The sequence below is a fragment of the Melanerpes formicivorus genome, unplaced genomic scaffold (genome assembly GCF_026170545.1).
Source record: "Melanerpes formicivorus ecotype bairdi unplaced genomic scaffold, bMelFor1.0.p_v2 SCAF_5, whole genome shotgun sequence".
NCBI classification, from domain to species: domain Eukaryota; kingdom Metazoa; phylum Chordata; class Aves; order Piciformes; family Picidae; genus Melanerpes; species Melanerpes formicivorus.
The window spans coordinates 15051424-15069218 of NW_027142357.1; the positions used below are offsets into that span (position 1 = coordinate 15051424).

Consider the following 17795-nt stretch of genomic DNA (forward strand, 5'->3'; position numbering starts at 1 on the left):
CAGCCCAGGATGTGATTTGCTTTCTGGGCTGCAAGTGCACATTGGTGGCTCATGTTGAGCTTCTCATCCACCAGCACCCCCAAGTCCTTTTCTTCTGAGCTGCTCTCAAGCCAGTCCCTGCCCAGCCTATACCGGTGCTTGGGATTGCCCTGACCCAGATGCAGGACCCTGCACTTGGTCTTGTTGATCCTCATGAGGTTGTCATGGGCCCACCTCTCCTGCCTGGCAAGGTCCCTCTGGACAGTCTCCCTTCCCTCCAGTGTGTCTGCTGCACCACACAGCTTGCTGTTGTCAGCAAACCAGCTGAGGGCGCAGTCAATGCCACTGCCCATGTCACCAACAAAGATGTTAAACAAGACTGGTCCCAGTACTGATCCCTGAGGGACTCCACTTATCACTGTCCTCCATGTGGACATGGACCCATCGACAGCCATCCTTTGGGTGCAGCCATCATCAGGCCAATTCTTTATCCATAGAATAGAATAGAATAGACCAGGTTGGAAGAGACCTTCAAGATCATCGTGTCCAACCTATCATCCAACACCACCTAATCAACTAATGGTCCATCCATCAAACCCATACTGCACCAGCTTGGAGACCAGGATGTGATGTGGGACAATGTCGAAGGCTTTGCTCAGGTCCAGCTAAGTGACATCAGTTGCTTGGCCTTCATCTATTAATGTTGTCATAGAAGGCCACCATGTTTGTCAAGCAGGGTTTGCCCTTGGTGAAGCCATGCTGATTGCACCCAGAAACCTCTTTGTTATTCTTCTGCCTCAGCAGTGCCTCCAGGAGGATCTGCTCCATGATCTTACAGGGCACAGAGGTGAGACTGACTGGGCTATAGTTCCCTGGGTCATCCCTCTTTCCCTTTTTGAAAATGGGGGTTACGTTTCCCCTTTCCCAATCAGTGGGGACCTCCCCAGACTGCCCACAACTTTTGGAATATAATAGACAGTGATTTAGCAACATCCTCCACCCACTCACTCAGCACAGCATCCCATCAGGTCCCATGGACTTGAACACTTGCAGGCTCTTCAGATGATCACAAACCTGATCTTCACTCACCATGGGCAGTTCCTTCTTCCAGTCCCTGCCATTATCTTCCATTATTCTGGGAGGGTGACTGGAGCCCTTGCCAGTGAGTACTGAGGTAAAGAAGACATTGAGAACCTCAGCCTTCTCCATGTCACTTGTAACCAGCTCACCTGTTTCCTTTCTGAGGGGGCCCACACTTTCCCTAGTCTTCTTTTTACCGTCAATATAACTATAGAAATTTTTACTGTTCCATTTGATCTCCCTGGCTAGATTTAATTCTAACTGAGCTTTAGCTTTTCTAATCAGGTCTCTTGCTGCTCAGGCAGCTTCCATATATGCCCCCATTCCAGCTGTCCTTTCTTCTGCTCCTTGTAGAGTTTCTTTGTGTGTGACAGCATGTCCAGGAGCTCCTTGCTCATCCAGGCAGGTCTCCTAGCATTCTTTCCTGCTTTCCTCTTTGTGGGTACACTTTGGTCCTGGGCACGGGGAAGGTGATCTTTGAACACTGACCAGCTGTCCTGGGCCTCCCTTCCCTCTAGGGCTTTGTCCCACGATACTTTGGCCAGCAGATCCCTGAAGCAATCAAAGTCTGCATGCCTAAAAGCCAGGGTTGCAAGCTTGGGATACATCCTCCTAGTTCCCTGAGGATCTTAAATTCTTTTGCTTCATGGTCACTGCAGCCAAGGTTATCCCTGAGCCTCACATTGGTCACCAGCCCTTCCCTATTGGTGAGAACAAGGTCCAGCATAGCACCTTTTCTCATTGGTCCCTCTATCATTTGGAGGAGGAAGTTGTCATCTATGCACCCCAGGGACATCCTGGAATAAACAATAAACAATAAACCAAACCAGGTTGGAAGAGACCTTCAAGATCATCGTGTCCAACCCATCAACCAATCCAACCCACCCAAACAGCTAACCCATGGCATCAAGTACCCCATCAATGCTGGTACCTAGCTGTGTTGTCCCTCCAGCAGATGTCTGTATGGTTGAAATCCCCCATGAGGACCAGGACATAAGCCACTTCTATTTGCCTGTGGAGGGCCTCATCTGCTTGGTCTTGCTGGTCAGGTGGCCTGTAGCAGACCCCTACAGTAACATCACCTTCCCCTGTCTTCCCTCTAATCTTCACTCATATGCTCTCAACCAGCTCATCATCCTTCCCCAGCTGGAGCTCCATTTGTTCTATGGTTCAGCAGCTTTCTGTGATCAGTTGGTCTGAAAGAAACCCTACACAGTGGTTCCTAAGGAAGATTATCCTTTCTGCCTGAGCTGCATTTCCATTCTACCTGCCACTTATGACAGCTTCTCCCTGCTTGTGAGACTCAGCTGTCCCCAAGGCCTACTTAGTTGTCTCTCACTCCTTGGGACAGGGCAAGATCCAGAGTGCAGCTGCCCAAACAAAGCGAAAAAACAGTCACAGCCCTTTAACAGCAAGTAACATCACACAGCCAAACCCACACAAACCCAAGTTTCACCAGCTGTTAAATCTCTCAGAAGCTCACTTTTGGTTTAGTCTTCAGGACAAGAAATAGAGACTCAAACTTGCTCCCCCACTTCCTTTCTTTCAGCACAGACATCTCTGAAGATCTGCAAATCTTCTTTCATCCATGCTTTCTCCCTCAGATGTGTCTACCCCCTGCACCCCAGCCAACTTCCTTCAGCTAAGGCTGATCCCAAGATCAAATACTGTCAGTTACAAAACCCTTCTTCTCTTCTCCTGAACTTCCTTTTTCTTGTTCCCTTAACTAAACCAGAAGAATATATTTCTTTTTTGGGGGGGATTTTTTTCTACTAGGTTAGATTCTTGCAACAGCTCATCACAGAATCATAAATATAATAATGATACCTGTATAGAAAGACAGCACAAACATGTGGCTAGGCATTTATGAATACAAGGCTACAATAGGATCCTCTTCAGAAGAGAGAATAACATTAAATCAGCTATGCTATCTCATTAAACTTCAATCATGGACCCTTGAATTTGCATCTGCACTGCAGTTGGTCCACATTCAGCTCTGCTCTAGATCCTAAATCACAGACAAGAAGATTGAGGGAAAGAAGGTTTCTCCTGCAAGCTTGTTGTCTGAAGATCAGATCTATTCACTTTAATGACTGTAGTTCAAAGAAATATCAATGGGCACTGCTCTGCTGTGTCTTATACAATGCACGCTAGAAGTTAGTCACAGAACACAAAGAATACAAGAAAGTCAAAGTGAATAAGTGATTTAAGAGAAGATTCTTGCAAATCAAGGATGAGACAGCAGGGATATTCTTCTTCAGTTTGCAGAGGCTTTATTGCCATTTTTTCCCTCTTGCTCTCGGCACTGGGCAAGTAATTTTATCCATGACAAGCAAAACAGCCTTTTCAAATTTTATTTTATTTTTAAATCAGAGTAGGTTTGGCATTTGAATTTAATAAGGATATGGCATGACATGGCAGATAAGGTGATTTAATGGGCAACTGCCTCTGAAAACCATAGTTCTCATGTCCACCACTTGCCCAGTTTCCTTTCTACTAGCATGCAAAGTTGTCTCTCTGAAATGAGTGGTTTGAGAAGATAAGCCCAGCATTATTCACTTCTGTCTTTCTTGTTTTACTTTTTTGGCTGGTTTACCTCTCAACCATCCCATCAGCTAAGCTGTGAGACTGGAGTAAAAGAAGTAATGGGAACCAGGCTGCTGTGGATAGGTGACATGACGATTTAACAGCATTTTCAGCAGCAGCAAGCTTTTAGGTCAGCATCACAACATCAAACTGCACCTTCAAGTGAGGGATTTTTATCAATAGATGACTTTCTCAGGACCTAACAAAAAAGGGGTCACAACAATCATCATCACACAGCTAATAAAGTCTTCAAAAACAAGGAAAGAAAGCTGTCAAAGGAGTAGTTGCAGCTGGTGTTACTGGGGGAATAAAATTTCACATTTCATCTTGCGAATGAGAGCTTGTTTCCCTTCATAGAGAAGAAACATCTAACCAGGCTATCTATGAGCCACACAGGCCTGGCAAGCAAGAGGGGCTGTAAAGATTGCCAATCTGCCATTCAGATGAGAATTTGACCAGCAAACTGCTTTTGATTCAAATTCATCAATATAGCAAGTTCTGTTAATTTAGAATAATTGTTTGAAGCACAAGAACTGGTAAGCGTCCAGCCTTCCTCTTCCTGAGTCAGGGAAAAATCAAACTTCTCGTGCAGAAATACTTAGAATTTGATAGGGGAAGTAGGAAGAAAGGGAGGGAAGAGAGAGATTGTTGCATCAGCCCCATTTTTAATAGCCTCTTAAAAAGAATCAATATCTGGAATTTCCAGTCTGAGCTTCTCTTGCTAAAAAATAAATAAATAAATATGCTAGAACTTGACAAGAGTTCTAATTTTGTTTTCATCTTGTTTCAATACGTTTTCCTCTCACTGACAGGCTAAAATCCCAGGCACAAATACAGGCTGGGCAGTAACTGGCTGGAGAGCAGCCCTGAGGAGAGAGACTTGGGGGTGCTGGTGGACAAGAAGCTCAACATGAGCTCTCAATGTGCACTTGCAGCCCGCAAAGCCAATCAGACCCTGGGCTGCATCAGGAGAAGTGTGGCCAGCAGGTCGAGGGAGGTGATCCTCCCCCTCTACTCAGCCCTGGTGAGACCCCACCTGGAGTACTGCGTCCAGTTCTGGAGCCCCTATTACAAGAGGGATGTGGACGTGTCCAGAGAAGGGCCACAAGGATGATCAGAGGGCTGGAGCACCTCTCCTATGAGGACAGACTGAAGGAGTTGGGGCTGTTCAGTCTGCAGAAGAGAAGGCTCCGAGGTGACCTAATTGTCGCCTTCCAGTATCTGAAGGGGGCCTACAGGAAGGCTGGGGAAGGACTTCTCAGGATCTCAGGTAGTGACAGGACTAGGGGGAATGGAATGAAGCTGGAGGTGGGGAGATTCAGGCTGGATGTGAGGAGGAGGTTCTTCACCATGAGAGTGGTGAAACCCTGGAATGGGTTGTCCAGGGAGGTGGTCGAGGCCCCATCCCTGGAGGTGTTTAAGACCAGGCTGGATGAGGCTCTGTCCAGCCTGATCTAGTGTGGGGTGTCCTTGCCCATGACAGAGGGGTTGGAACTAGATGATCCTTGTGGTCCCTTCCAACCCTGAATGATACTATGATACTATGAAAATACATGAAGTTCCAACATGACAAATGAACGTTTTTCCAACTCGGCATTCATGTTCTGCATTTAGCACTATAAACACTAGAAGAAATTAAGTTTGTGAAAGTTGGAGGCTCAGGTTGTACCTCTACAGATTTCCAGATTCTGACCATTAAGACACAAAAATAATCCTGCAGGTCAGCAGTTCAGTATTACACTGCCCTGTTCCACGGGCTTGGTCACAGCACAGTTTTGGTTCTTGCACAACTGGAGTGTTCAACAAGCTACCCCCCTACCCTCCCTTCCAAGACCTAACGATTGTAGGTGGATGGTTAGAACCATCTATAACATGGAAACTACAGATACTTTAAAAAATAAAAGTAAACAAGGAGTAGTGAAGCCATACTAGCATGGAGTGCTATGAAAATTAATGTATCATTCTAGTTTCACTAGACAAGCTATATTTGAAAATAAGTTAAAGAACCAACAGGAGGTAGAGATTCAGTGAAAGCTAAGCATTCAGACTTTTGGACTAGAAATCCTTATAAATCCCAACAATGTAACAGATTCAATGTAACATCTTTGACTTTAGACCTTATCAGACATAACTACAGAAGACTACATTAACTCTGTAAGTGACCTGCAGGAAAAAGTATCTTATGTGTTGTTTCTTGAGTGCAAGAGTCTATACAGATTCACAGATGAAAACAATTTATTTTGACTTACACAGTCTAAGGAACACTTTGCTTGGAGAATCATAATCAAGGTTGATACCACTAGTACTATGATTATTACTAACACCACCACCACAAGAAAACAATCATCCAGGGAGAGAAGCCCAAAGTGAAGGCAACAGTATAAGAATGAATATATTGAAAAAAAAAATTTCCAATTGCAATTAAGCGTCAAAATTAACCCACAGCTTAGTGATTCAAAGCCTAAAGAGGCATGGGTTTGAGCAGTACGATGTACTCAAAGCATTGCAGAACAATAGTTGCATTTGGTTTTATGTCAGTCAAACCTAAATAGCACTGGGCACCACAGTGGCTGTACTAAGGGAAAAATCATGTTGCACAGCTTACAGTGCCACCAGTTTGCTTGTCTCCAGTATCCAATCCAAGATATAGAGGTTAGGATGGGCTACACTGGTATTGCCAAGGTGTACTGCATTCTGCGCAGTAGGCAATTCCTCTTCACACTTGCAAGAATGATGGACGCAGCCAATATTACACCCTTGATATTAAAGAGAAATAAAATGAACTAAACCCAACCTTTTTTCTCCTCTCACAAATGTAAAGATAACTGTCAGATTCTATATGCCACAGTTTCAGTTGATCTTTGTTTGGACAGGCACTTTGCTTGCATACACCAGGCAGCTCAACCATTTACATGAGTCTTTTCTACTGTGGACCCAGTTACAACATAAATCCCTAGGAACTCAGTACCAAATCCAATGCCATCTTTGAAAAGCTCGCCTTTAATGACATCTACAGAAGCAAGAAGGCTTTTTCAGTAAAATTACGTGATCTGGCATAAAGAGAGAACACCACTTCCCTATGCACCTCTTCAATGTAAATTGTTAACTGCGAAACAAAATCCTTGACTAAAAGAAAGCCTTGTGTACTACAGAAGTATGCATAAACCAACAGACTTTGCTAGTGTTCCAATAACTCAATCTTTGAGTGGTTCCTCCAGTACCTATAATAAAATGAATGTTCTCCAGTTTTGTCTGCCTTTCCAAGTCTGAACTCAAATTGCAGCAACCAATTTGAGTCCAGCCTAGCCACTATTAATGCTCTTACAAGAACAACCTTTAACACAATGGACTGTGCCTGCACCAGACCCTTCCTTGTCTCTGCTAAAGACTACGCTGGAGTTCTTAAACTCACAGGTTATATTTATATTTACAAATGCAGCAGTGGCTGGGCACACCTAAGTTCACTAGAATGTGTTATAACAGCTGTTTTGCTCTCACTTCCTAGAAATGGTTCAAGAGTTAGGATAATACCAGCCACAGCTCCCAGATGCAGCCTGAAGCCTCAGCACAGATAGGGGTTAAGCCTGTGCTGCTCAATTTTAAAGCCAAAGTGGACGCTCAGCTTACACTTGTAGAGATGCAATTTAGCATCTACTTCAAGACACTCCCCTGAAGTTAAAAATGGGGCTTAATCTGTTGCACTTTCCATGCCCTATTTTGGTGGGTCATACAAAATGTACCAATAAACCTAACTTTTCAACCATTTCTGTGGCTTAAATGATAATTCTAATCCTTATTTTAGCCTTAATGAAACCCCAGAAAAAATGATCCTGGCACTAAAGGATGCACAAATAAGCCAAGACCTTTAACCTTCCTTATTACAAATGATCTCCAGTCCCAGTCTGAATCCTAAATTAAGCACAACTCAGTTACCCATACATGAAGCAGTACAGACTGGAGGTCTGCCAGATGCGCCACCGTTCAGACCTCATCCAAACCTTGACCTTTCAGAATTTAGCTGTACACCTACCTCTTTAAGCCTCCTTTCCCAGAACATGAATGCTACACAGGCTTAACAGTAACCTGGTAACCATACTGTCAGCAAAATTAACAGCAAGGGGCAGAACTTGACCAAAAGTATCCTTCAAACTATCCCAATAAGCCTTTTCCCATTTAGGTCCTAATGATATGTCTCACCATATAGAATTAATACAAATTCATCTTGGTAACAGAGCTACCCCCATATAATTTAGTCTTGACAGCACTAATCTGTAGGCCAGTCACATGTTCCTTACATTGCAGCCAGCAAGAAAATAAGATCTTCAACTTGTCTCATCTCAAAACTGCCTTGAAAGATAACCCCAGCCAAAAGCATGGTCTAGTGACATTAAAATAAAAATAGGAAAGCTTTTTTGCCCATTTTGCTAATTAATATGTCAGAGCTCATAAAGGAAGTCTCATCAGCTCTTCTCCAGCACTGCATCATCCAAAAGAGCTGTGTCAGCAGAGGCCTCAGCAGACAGTCAATACAGACTAAAAGTGGTGTAAGCAGTAAATCAGAACACACACACACACAAAATCAGGTAAAAAAAAAGCTGTAAAGAATTCAGTATTCAATTTTAGTATCTGATGTAAATTAGGTAATATTTGACAACAGTTTTGCCATTCTAAGAGTGCTCTCTTAGCTGTCCTCAAATTGCTTTTCTGAAAAGCTAAGAGTTCATGAAAAACTGAGCTAAAGCTTTCATCTTTGTGATTTTTTTGGGATCTTCTCTGCTTTGTGATAGAGGCACCAATTAGCTTTTCATTCTCATCATTGGAATTGAGTTCAGTGAATGTGGACACACCACTGCTGAGCACACAGGAAGTTTACAGAGGACTAAATCCTTAGAGGATTCAGAGAAGATGCTTCTGACCCCATGTCTTTTCCAGAAAGGGCCAAGTAGGCTGCAACAATGCTTTTGCCAGTGGTACTGTGGAAACATCTGCACACTAAGAACACCTGTAAGCACTGCAGGAGGCTTCCATCTGACAGGATGAAGGACAGGTCAGCTATGAGAACCAGAACTCACACATGCATTTCTGTGAGAGTGAAATACAGAAATAAGTCCATTTTATCCCAGAACATGTTTAAAAGCTCAGATGTGTCCAGAGATGATTCTAAAAATCAAATCTACTTTTTAAGAAAAAATCCAAAGTACTGTCTGTGGGTGCAATATATATTTTATATATATAAAAGCTACAGATGCTTCCAATGCCTTGGTCTTCTGCAGAATTGCGACAACCTTTTTGAGATGGATACATGCTACCAACTCCTTGATGATCAGTAACATGTAATAAGGAAGGCATACAGTAGCTACACCAAAAGCTGAGACTAAATACTTGAAGAACCACTCTACCAGAACAGAAAGGGTATTTCCCCAGAGGGAATTACTCAACTGCGTATTTCATAGAACAAGTCATGCTGAAGTAGAGAAGGGATAATTGCATTGGTTGTTAGTAGGTCATAATTAATTCTGTGTAGAAATACATTTCCTGAAGTCTAGAATAGTATGGAGGCTCTTCATTCTGTATGAGAAAATAATGGTGTTTTGAGCCCAACACCAGAAGCTGCAATGTTCCCCTTCACACATCCTTAAAAAAAGGTATCTCTAGGAAGGCAACACAGTGAACAATGCTAAAACAAGAGCTCTATGGTGTGACTGAATGTCACCAAAATTCATGTTGCATATACAATTCCAAAGAAACCTACAGTAAACAGGGACCAGAGAAACAGCACGTTGTGTTCTTGAACATACCTTTAAAATAAATACATGAGTGGAACACTGAGAAAGCTGAAACTGTAGCTTGATTTCTCCTTATGAAGGGTTAAAAAATGGAAGATGCAGAGGAGAAAATTTTTCAACAGTAATTGAACAGTATTTAAAGTGGAAAGAACAAAGGAAAACCATTTATACTCTAATATTCTCAGATGTTGGCTAGCTCGTTTTAGTCTGAAGGGGAAAAAAAGAAACAAGCTCTAGGATCTCTGTATATTTCCCTAAGGTGATTCCTTGGCCACTGATTTTAGTCTCTGAATAAATGATCTTAGGTACATGTAAGAGACATATAAAGGATAAATAAAGCAAACAAACCAAAGTTCAATAAATGTGTGTCCACATTTTCATATAAAATTTGTAGGTGTCTTCAAATAGAAAACTTTTCAAAGTCACAGTTCTCAAGAATCTGAAGTGTGCAGAAGAAAGATCAAACACTGATAAAAGTAGCATTATAAAGCTTAATGTAGTTATAACAACTGATTGCCAGTGAGTTATGATCTCACCAGGTTTCCCTCTGATACTCTTTAAAAGCAGTGAATTCCACTGATCTGTAGAAAACTGCATGCTGTTGCAATGTTTGTAGTAATTTCTCTGAACGGGAAAAAATCCAAGCTTCTTCAAGCTGACAAGATCATTTCTTTGAAGCTTTCACATTCCCAAAACAAAAAGTTGAAAGAATTTTTTCTCCTCAGGAGTGATAGTGTTACAAGACATATGAACTACCCCCTGATTCAGAAAGAATCCAAGAAGTTCACAGTCTGAGGAAAGATGCCAGGAAAATGTAAAAAGAATTTCTCTACAAAGTTCAGGAAAAGGTCTACAGATAACAAAAATCCACGCACAGAACTAAAGAAGGACATCCAGTTGCAGAGAGGAGGAATACTATAAACAATCAAGAATCCCATAGTTGACCTCCTTTTACATGAATACAGATTTTTCAGTCCTGCAGAAGAGTGGATAAATGTAACATCCAATCACACTACAAAGAGGCAGCCTGAAACTTCAAGGCTTTTAACATCAGAGGAGGCTGCCAAATAACTTGAGTTTTCTAGGAAGTTTAAGGATTCTTATGTCAACTTATCCATGGCCTATGAGAAATTACAATCTTACCTGACTACTCCTTGAAAATTCTTTTAATACAAGAACTGCAAGTTGTACAATGCCACAGTATGGTTTGTGGAACTGATTCCATAAATAGGTACAGTAATGAGAGCAGTATAGACTCATTTTTCTACTACACAAGCACATTGAAAGGAAAAGCTCTGGATGATGATAATGATTATTATTAATGTAGATTTTTTTTAAATGTTATCTTTCATATTTCTTGTAATAGAAGTGGAAATCAGAGCAAGGAGCAAAAGCAAGAGAGATTTAGTTTTTTCAAAATGTGTATTGTTTAAGACTCCACAAGACACATTGCAATTGCCCTTATTTGAAAGAGTATCTTCTGCAGTTTACAACACTTGCACTGAAAATGCAAATGACTTAGCTACACAGCCTGCCTGACAAAGAGTAGAACAATGCTCAAATCGTCATTGTTCAACTTGGAGTCCAGTGGATAGAAAGTAGTGACTTAATTTGCAATGTCTTTAGTCCCCACAGTTTCTGCAAGCTGGTTTTAATTTACTGCTCATACTACTTCCAAGTTGCTGACTTTTCCTCAAAATAGGAGAACAGCTTACCCGATCTGTGTCCGGCCAACAAACCAACTTTGCTTTCATCTGCCACTGAAGAAATAAAAGAAAAGACACAAAGATCAGAAATATTTAAATTTATAAGCCTTTGAAACACTGTCAAATTATTTTAGGCACACAGCATCCTAAACCTTTAAATTATAATTGTTTGTTAAAAGCTTTTTTTTTTTTTTCTTCCCAATCCACCTGGGGTGCTTCAAAGTCCAAGTATCTGAATCAAAGCCCACTGAAACCAATAAGAGGACTATCAGGAGTCCTTGTGGGTTACAGATCAGGACTTCAGCACTTACATATTCAAAACTGAGTTGTCAGAAGAGTGGTTGCATTTGTAAATAGCTCATCTTGCCAGACAAATCATAAGGCATAGGAGAGTTGAAACATTTTCAGATCAAAGCCCTCAGTTGTAAAAAGAATCCACAACTGGAAAACTTCCATTTGCAAGGCTTCTCACTGACTCACAAGACCCTCTAGGGACAATTGAGTCTCCCAAAACCTGACCTTTTGGAAGGCTTATGCATTTTCCTATGTTATGATTTATTTCAGTTTATCTGTAAACTATGCCTTTGTAGTATTTCACAACATCTTGTAAAGAAAGATGTTTACAGTAGCAACAGTTTGCAGATAGACTAGTGGAGAAGCAAATTCAGAATGAAACAAAAATAATGTATTTTCTTCAGTAACAGTATTTCAGTTTATCATCATATATCTCAAGAAACTAATTAAAAGACTCTCCCAGAGGGCTGAGGGGAAGGAACCAATCACCATTTCTTAAAATGAATTCTATGCAAAGAAATGGTGCTAAATTAATGTTAGGGATGATAAAACAAGCACAGGAAATGAATGCTAGGGTTGAAAGCTTATCCTTCAAGTCTGCCTGCCCAAGTGCTCACTAACATTATGCCTTAAAATGTGATCTCTCTATGGTAAAATAAGTTGCTAAGTTGTACCAAAAACATTATACATGGAAACTTAAACAAGCTTTGTGTAGTGGTCACTGTAAAAAGTTTACATATGGGCTTATCTGCAGTGATACAGGAACATGTTATTTTCTGCACCAGAAAGAGCAGTGCAGTTGACATTTAGGAACTACTATTGGGAAAACAATCACTGTAAATACTTTCTTATATTGCCTTCCCACTTTTAGGGAAACTTTTCCCTTCAAGAAAACCAGTACCAGATTCAGGAGTGGGACTTATAACTGGAAGCATGAATCCACAACTTACCACTGTATCTCTTCTCTGCTTTTGTAATCTGATTGTCATCTGATTATCAGTAAAACTAACAGTGTAGTTTTGTTGTGGGATGTAGATGCTAACAAAATAAGACTAACACTGTTTGCAGTGTTCTGCAGAAGTGCTGCAAAACAAATAGCAGTGGGGCTAGGCAAAATTATAAGTGCAACCAAAATTCAAAGCAGTTCTGTACTCCTTGTCATTTAACCTTTCTTCTAAGTTTTCCTAGCCCCTGTAAATGGTAACTATTTAGCTCATTGATGTGCATTTGTTTCCTACAATGCAATATGACTAGTCAAGGATTTGTTACAAGGATAGTTCAAACTCCTTTTCCTCCTTTCTCCCCTCAAATTTACCTCTAAGCAGAACAATTGTGGAAAACTTTAGTTCCAAAGTTTAATGTTTTGACAGTTTACGATTACATGAAAACAAGGGATTATAATGGAAACTCATTTGCAACCATAATCATAGCAGTCATTAATGGCAACCACTATAATACATGATAATTACTTGGAGCAGGTTATATACAGTACATGGGAGCTTGGAAAAAAAGAAAAAACTAGACACCAGGGTTCACAGCATTTTTTTTAAAACTATGCTGATGACTTGGTTTGCCTGAAACTAAGTATTACATTATTAAAAGGGATAAATCCATGTAACTTAATCATACTTTACACACCAGCTTCACGCACAAAAATTAAATTTTAATACTGGAGGGGAAAAAAGGAAGACTAAAATGATTAGAAAATGAAAAATATTCTTACCAGAATACAAGCTTAGCATTATGAGTTTAAGCACACACACACACAAAAAAAAAGGAAATGCAGAAATTAAAGTTTTATATACGTGCCCTCCATAGGCTAATTTTCATTTCATGGGATATAACACTTAGGTAGTGACTTCTGGGCTGGCCATCTTTTGTTAGATCCAAGAGGAGCAGCACACAAAAAATCCACTGGATAACAATTCCATTCCTTCCTTTGTTTCTTTTAGGAACAAGGAGAAGACAACAAAAAGAGAAGGAAAAGGCTACTGGAAGATAAGTACTTTGTATGCTGAAGCTAAAAACTTTGTAACTGAATATTTAATTCAGTAAGTACATAAGATGTCCTATCCCACAAAGCAGCATGACAAAAATAGTATTTCCCTGGCTATCTTTTTTTAGCTTTTGAAAAAAATAAAGAAATTTCTCTTGTAAGATTCTGCTAGTGTGGCCTGTCATTGCAGGAAGGCATCTGAAAGATTTTAAACAGTGAAAAAATTCTAATTATTTTCTATATGGCAACATCAAAAAGTAATTACATTGCAAATATCTATGAAAAATTTCAGCTCAGGAGGATCACACTTGGGAATGTGCAGTGCAAGACTGGAATACATCAGAAATACATTTATAACAAAATTTCAACTGTAACTGTTTTCATGGAGACTACCAGAAGTAGCAGATATTTTTGAGCTAGAATCATTAAATGCAAAATATTTCAAAACAATGAAACCACCTAATTGGGGGAGTGTAAGCACAAACTTCAAGCAACAGTCTGGGAAGGATCACTGTAAAGAAGTAAATATATTCATCAAGAAGAAGATACCTAAGTGGTAAATCAAACAAATACTTCACATTTCAAAATGTCCCTGGAACTCCAGGGGATGTTAGTTTATGAAGTTATTAATGTTTGTCAGTGTTGGAGATGCTGCCTCTTTTAAAGCAATATCTATAATTTAGGAACTGCATTTTCACCAGGGAAGCCAGTTATATATTAATTCAGCCAGTACTCAAAGTAACTGCTGAAATTAAAGTGACAGAAGTTCTGTGGATGCAAGACCACATAAGAAAGATGAACTATTACTAAGCCAAACAAATTCTTCCTTCTGATAGCAAACAGCTAATGGCTTTGTTCTTTTGTTTTGTTTTTTAAAACAATGCCAACAATCACAACAATTGGTAAAATCTCAACTCTTTATGCCATGAATAATCAGATGTATTAGGATTTCCTACAGTAATGTTCTGGAGTGCTGTTTTACTTTAAGAAAATAAGTAGTATTGTTCAGCAACAGCAAAAGCACCCATCAATGCATCCCCATCCTTTAACATAATCTTTTGATTGCCATTCTGTGTCCTACTCAAGATAACCAAAGTAGCCATTTAATTTGAATGGCACAGTTTTCAATAGTTCCATACACAACAAGCCTTCTGTAATGCTTTGAAGTTTGCATCAAAATACAGTCCAGATTAACTTAAAGGTCAACATAGTTCCCAACTATGGTTTACAGAAGCACAAATCAATGCTGCTGCCAATTGTCATAAGCAATTTTCCCCCTTTTACCAAGTTCAGTTGCTGTACCATTCTGTTTCCCCCAAACAAGGAGTTACTACTGTTGAGAAGCTACAAGGTACTATTATTCAATTCAGTTTTCCAAAGACATTTCAGTTTTGCATATTGACTGAGAGCTACTTAAAACCTTCTAAATGTGTGAAAATTACTTTTATTTCTTCTGGACAAATTGACACATACCTTTGAAGACTAGCTGCAGTTCTGCACTCAGAAAAGAAGCAAACAAGGATTAAAATTACAATTAATGAGAAGTAACAAGAAGAGACACTGAAACATCAAAGAATTTTCTAGGAAAGAAATATTTCTGACACCCTTATTGGTCTACAGGAAGCTCAATATACAATTTCTTATTATATGTTTCTCAATTAACACCAGCTGTATTCCAAACCGGATATACCCTGATTTTTTTGAAGCTATCAGTTTCTGTGGTATAAACACATGAAAATAAATCAAAGCTATAAATTGGTCACTGATTTTTCTGATGAACTGTATTTTTAGCCAGCCCTTTAATCATAACAAAGGCACCACATCATTAATTAATTTTAGTTAGTGAGAGTGGCAATGACATAATTCTTCCACCTTTGAGGTTTTTTCGTGGTGGTGGTGAAGCATTTCCCCATCTAGAAGTGGCATAAATCACTCTGAGAAATTGTGTCACATGTTGGCTTATAACCATCCCTTAAGAATGCTGCTCACACTTCTAGGTTTGCCCTGTGGTACCATGTACAAAGACCACAGGTTTTCACACTAACATCTAGAAGAGTAACAAATTATACATATGAGGAAGGGTAAATTTGCATTGTCTTCAAATATTTTCTTTCAGTAATTTTGACTCTTCATTCTGGTATTGACAGTGTAACTTCACATAATGGTCCCATCTCCCCTGTTATGGTGTCAGCTGGTTATCCACTATCTTCACTCCTGAAGGATGATGAGTCCTTGATAGACTCATGTTCACTTCAATGTTGGAAATACAGTGATACTGGGGAAAAAACATGTACATGGGCCAAGGATAAATTATACTTAACTAGTAAAAGAGGTAAATCTTTTCCAAAATGGCATCTAACACAACATTTGGGATGCCCTACTCAGCACATTCAAAGACAGGAATAAATCACACCTAAACCAAGATTCTGGATTCTTTTTTCTCACCTATACAAGGTTTTCTCTAATTAGATTTTTCAGAACAATTTTGTTAGAATTGATTTAATACTTCAATTCAATTGTATTCAGAGAAGGGCCCCAAGGGATACATCTTGTGTGTAAGCACATGAAAATGCTAAGCTTGCATTCACTATATTACTATTACTTGTTGAAGGACCAGCAGTACAGTTGATGCTGTCCACTGGACACATTTACCTTTAAATGAAAGGTTTTCTCCTGGCAGAAAACAACATTGTTTTGCAATTTCTCAGCTAGTGTGACACAAATGTCTTCAATTTCTTCCAGTGGCATAACTACTTGTTCTTGAAGGTTACACTGATAATTGAGGCCATCACAGCTTCTTCTATGCTTTTGTTGTCTTCTCTAATCCTCTCTCACTTCTGTGTCACAAAAACTGTACTGAGCTAAACCTGATCCAACTCTGCCACTACACATCTCCTGCATGTCATTAACACTTCTTTTAAACTCCTATGGTTAAAGCACAAGTTCCTTATCCAATCTGTCATTCACTGGTCGGTGACACTGATGGGGAACAGATTTAAGACAAAGCATAGGGAACAGATTTATTCTGTTCTAGAACGTTACTTCATTGTCATACGCATTTTCTTTCACATAGTAGCTGAACATTAACTTAAGAGTTATCTTCTCTCCCTAACACTTTAATAATCTAGGTGCACTAAAAGATTCACTTTTAGTGAAGGTGCACTTCAAACTTTCGTTAATACAGCAAAAGAAACTCCCAACTCAACCATGTGTTACCATTTCCTCAGCTCTGTGCTGTGGCTTAAAACTCATGGGTTGAGATAAGAACAGTTTAATAACTAAAATAAAATAATAATAGTAATAATAAAATATGGTGATTATAATAATAGTAGTAATGAAAATGAATACACCAAAAAGAGAGAAATAAAACCCAGCAAAGACAAGTGATGCACAATGCAATTGCTCACCACATGCTGACTGATGCCTGGGCAGTGATCCACCCCTCAGCCTACTCCCCCCAGTTTATATAGTGAACATGACTGTTCTGTGGTAGGGAATATCCCTTTGCCTAGTTTGGGTCAGCTGTCCTGGCTGTGCTCCACACAAGCTTCTTGTGCTCCTGCACACTAGTGCATCATAGAATCATAGAATGGTCCAGGCTGGAAGGGTCCTCCAAAGGTCATTGAGTCTGACCTCCCCACAGTCAGCAGGGACATCCCCAGCTAGACCAGGTTATCCAGGGCCTTATCGAGCCTCACTTTGAATATTGTCAGGGAAAGGGCCTCAACCACCCTGGGCAACCCGTTCCAGCGTTCCACCACACTCACAGTGAAGAACTTCTTCCTGATATCTAATCTAAATCTGCCCTTGTCTAGTTTGAAGCCATTTCCCCTCATCCTGTCACCGCAGGCCCTTGTAAACAGTCTCTCCCCCTCCTTCCTGTAGGCCCCCGTCAGGTACTGGAAAGCTGCTATCAGGTCTCCCCAGAGCATCCTCTTCTCCAGGCTGAACATAGGAAGCTGAGCAGTCCTTAAGGCCTTAGCAACAACTAAAAATCCTCAGTATATTATCACCATTCTTCTCATACTGAATCCAAAATACAGCACTATTTCAGCAACTAAGAAGTGAGCTGCTGAGAAGAAAATTAGTTCTATCCCAAATGTAACCAGGACACTCTATTACCATCACAGCTCATACAATGCTCTCAGGCAGCTCCATGGCAATCTTCCCTGAATGCTAGATTTCTACAAAACCAGTCCAAAAAGCTGATATTCTCTCCTGCCCCCTTCTGCTTTTATGCCACAGTTCACCTTCCCCTCAATTGCATCAACACAGATTTAGTGTAAAACTGAGTAATGGAATTGACCTTGTTAAAAGCCTTTCTTTTCATACAGAATACAGCTAATTTCAGTCTCATTTCAATTCACA

General features: G+C 40.1%; 1 protein-coding gene across 6 annotated transcripts in view; it reads right to left on the minus strand.

The window, feature by feature from the left end:
* PARD3B (par-3 family cell polarity regulator beta) overlaps positions 1-17795 on the minus strand; it is a 438076-nt gene that overhangs the window by 174925 nt on the left and 245356 nt on the right. For 3 of the 6 annotated variants that reach the window (XM_068138375.1, XM_068138371.1, XM_068138374.1), the window contains 2 exons: positions 14901-14921; positions 11147-11191 (listed from right to left, as the gene is read on the minus strand). The exons of 1 other annotated variant lie outside the window; for it this stretch is intronic. In XM_068138375.1, the coding sequence (XP_067994476.1) occupies positions 11147-11191; positions 14901-14921 (66 nt within the window). The remainder of the gene's footprint in view (positions 1-11146; positions 11192-14900; positions 14922-17795) is intronic. 2 more of the 6 variants (XM_068138377.1, XM_068138372.1) reach the window with 1 other exon arrangement.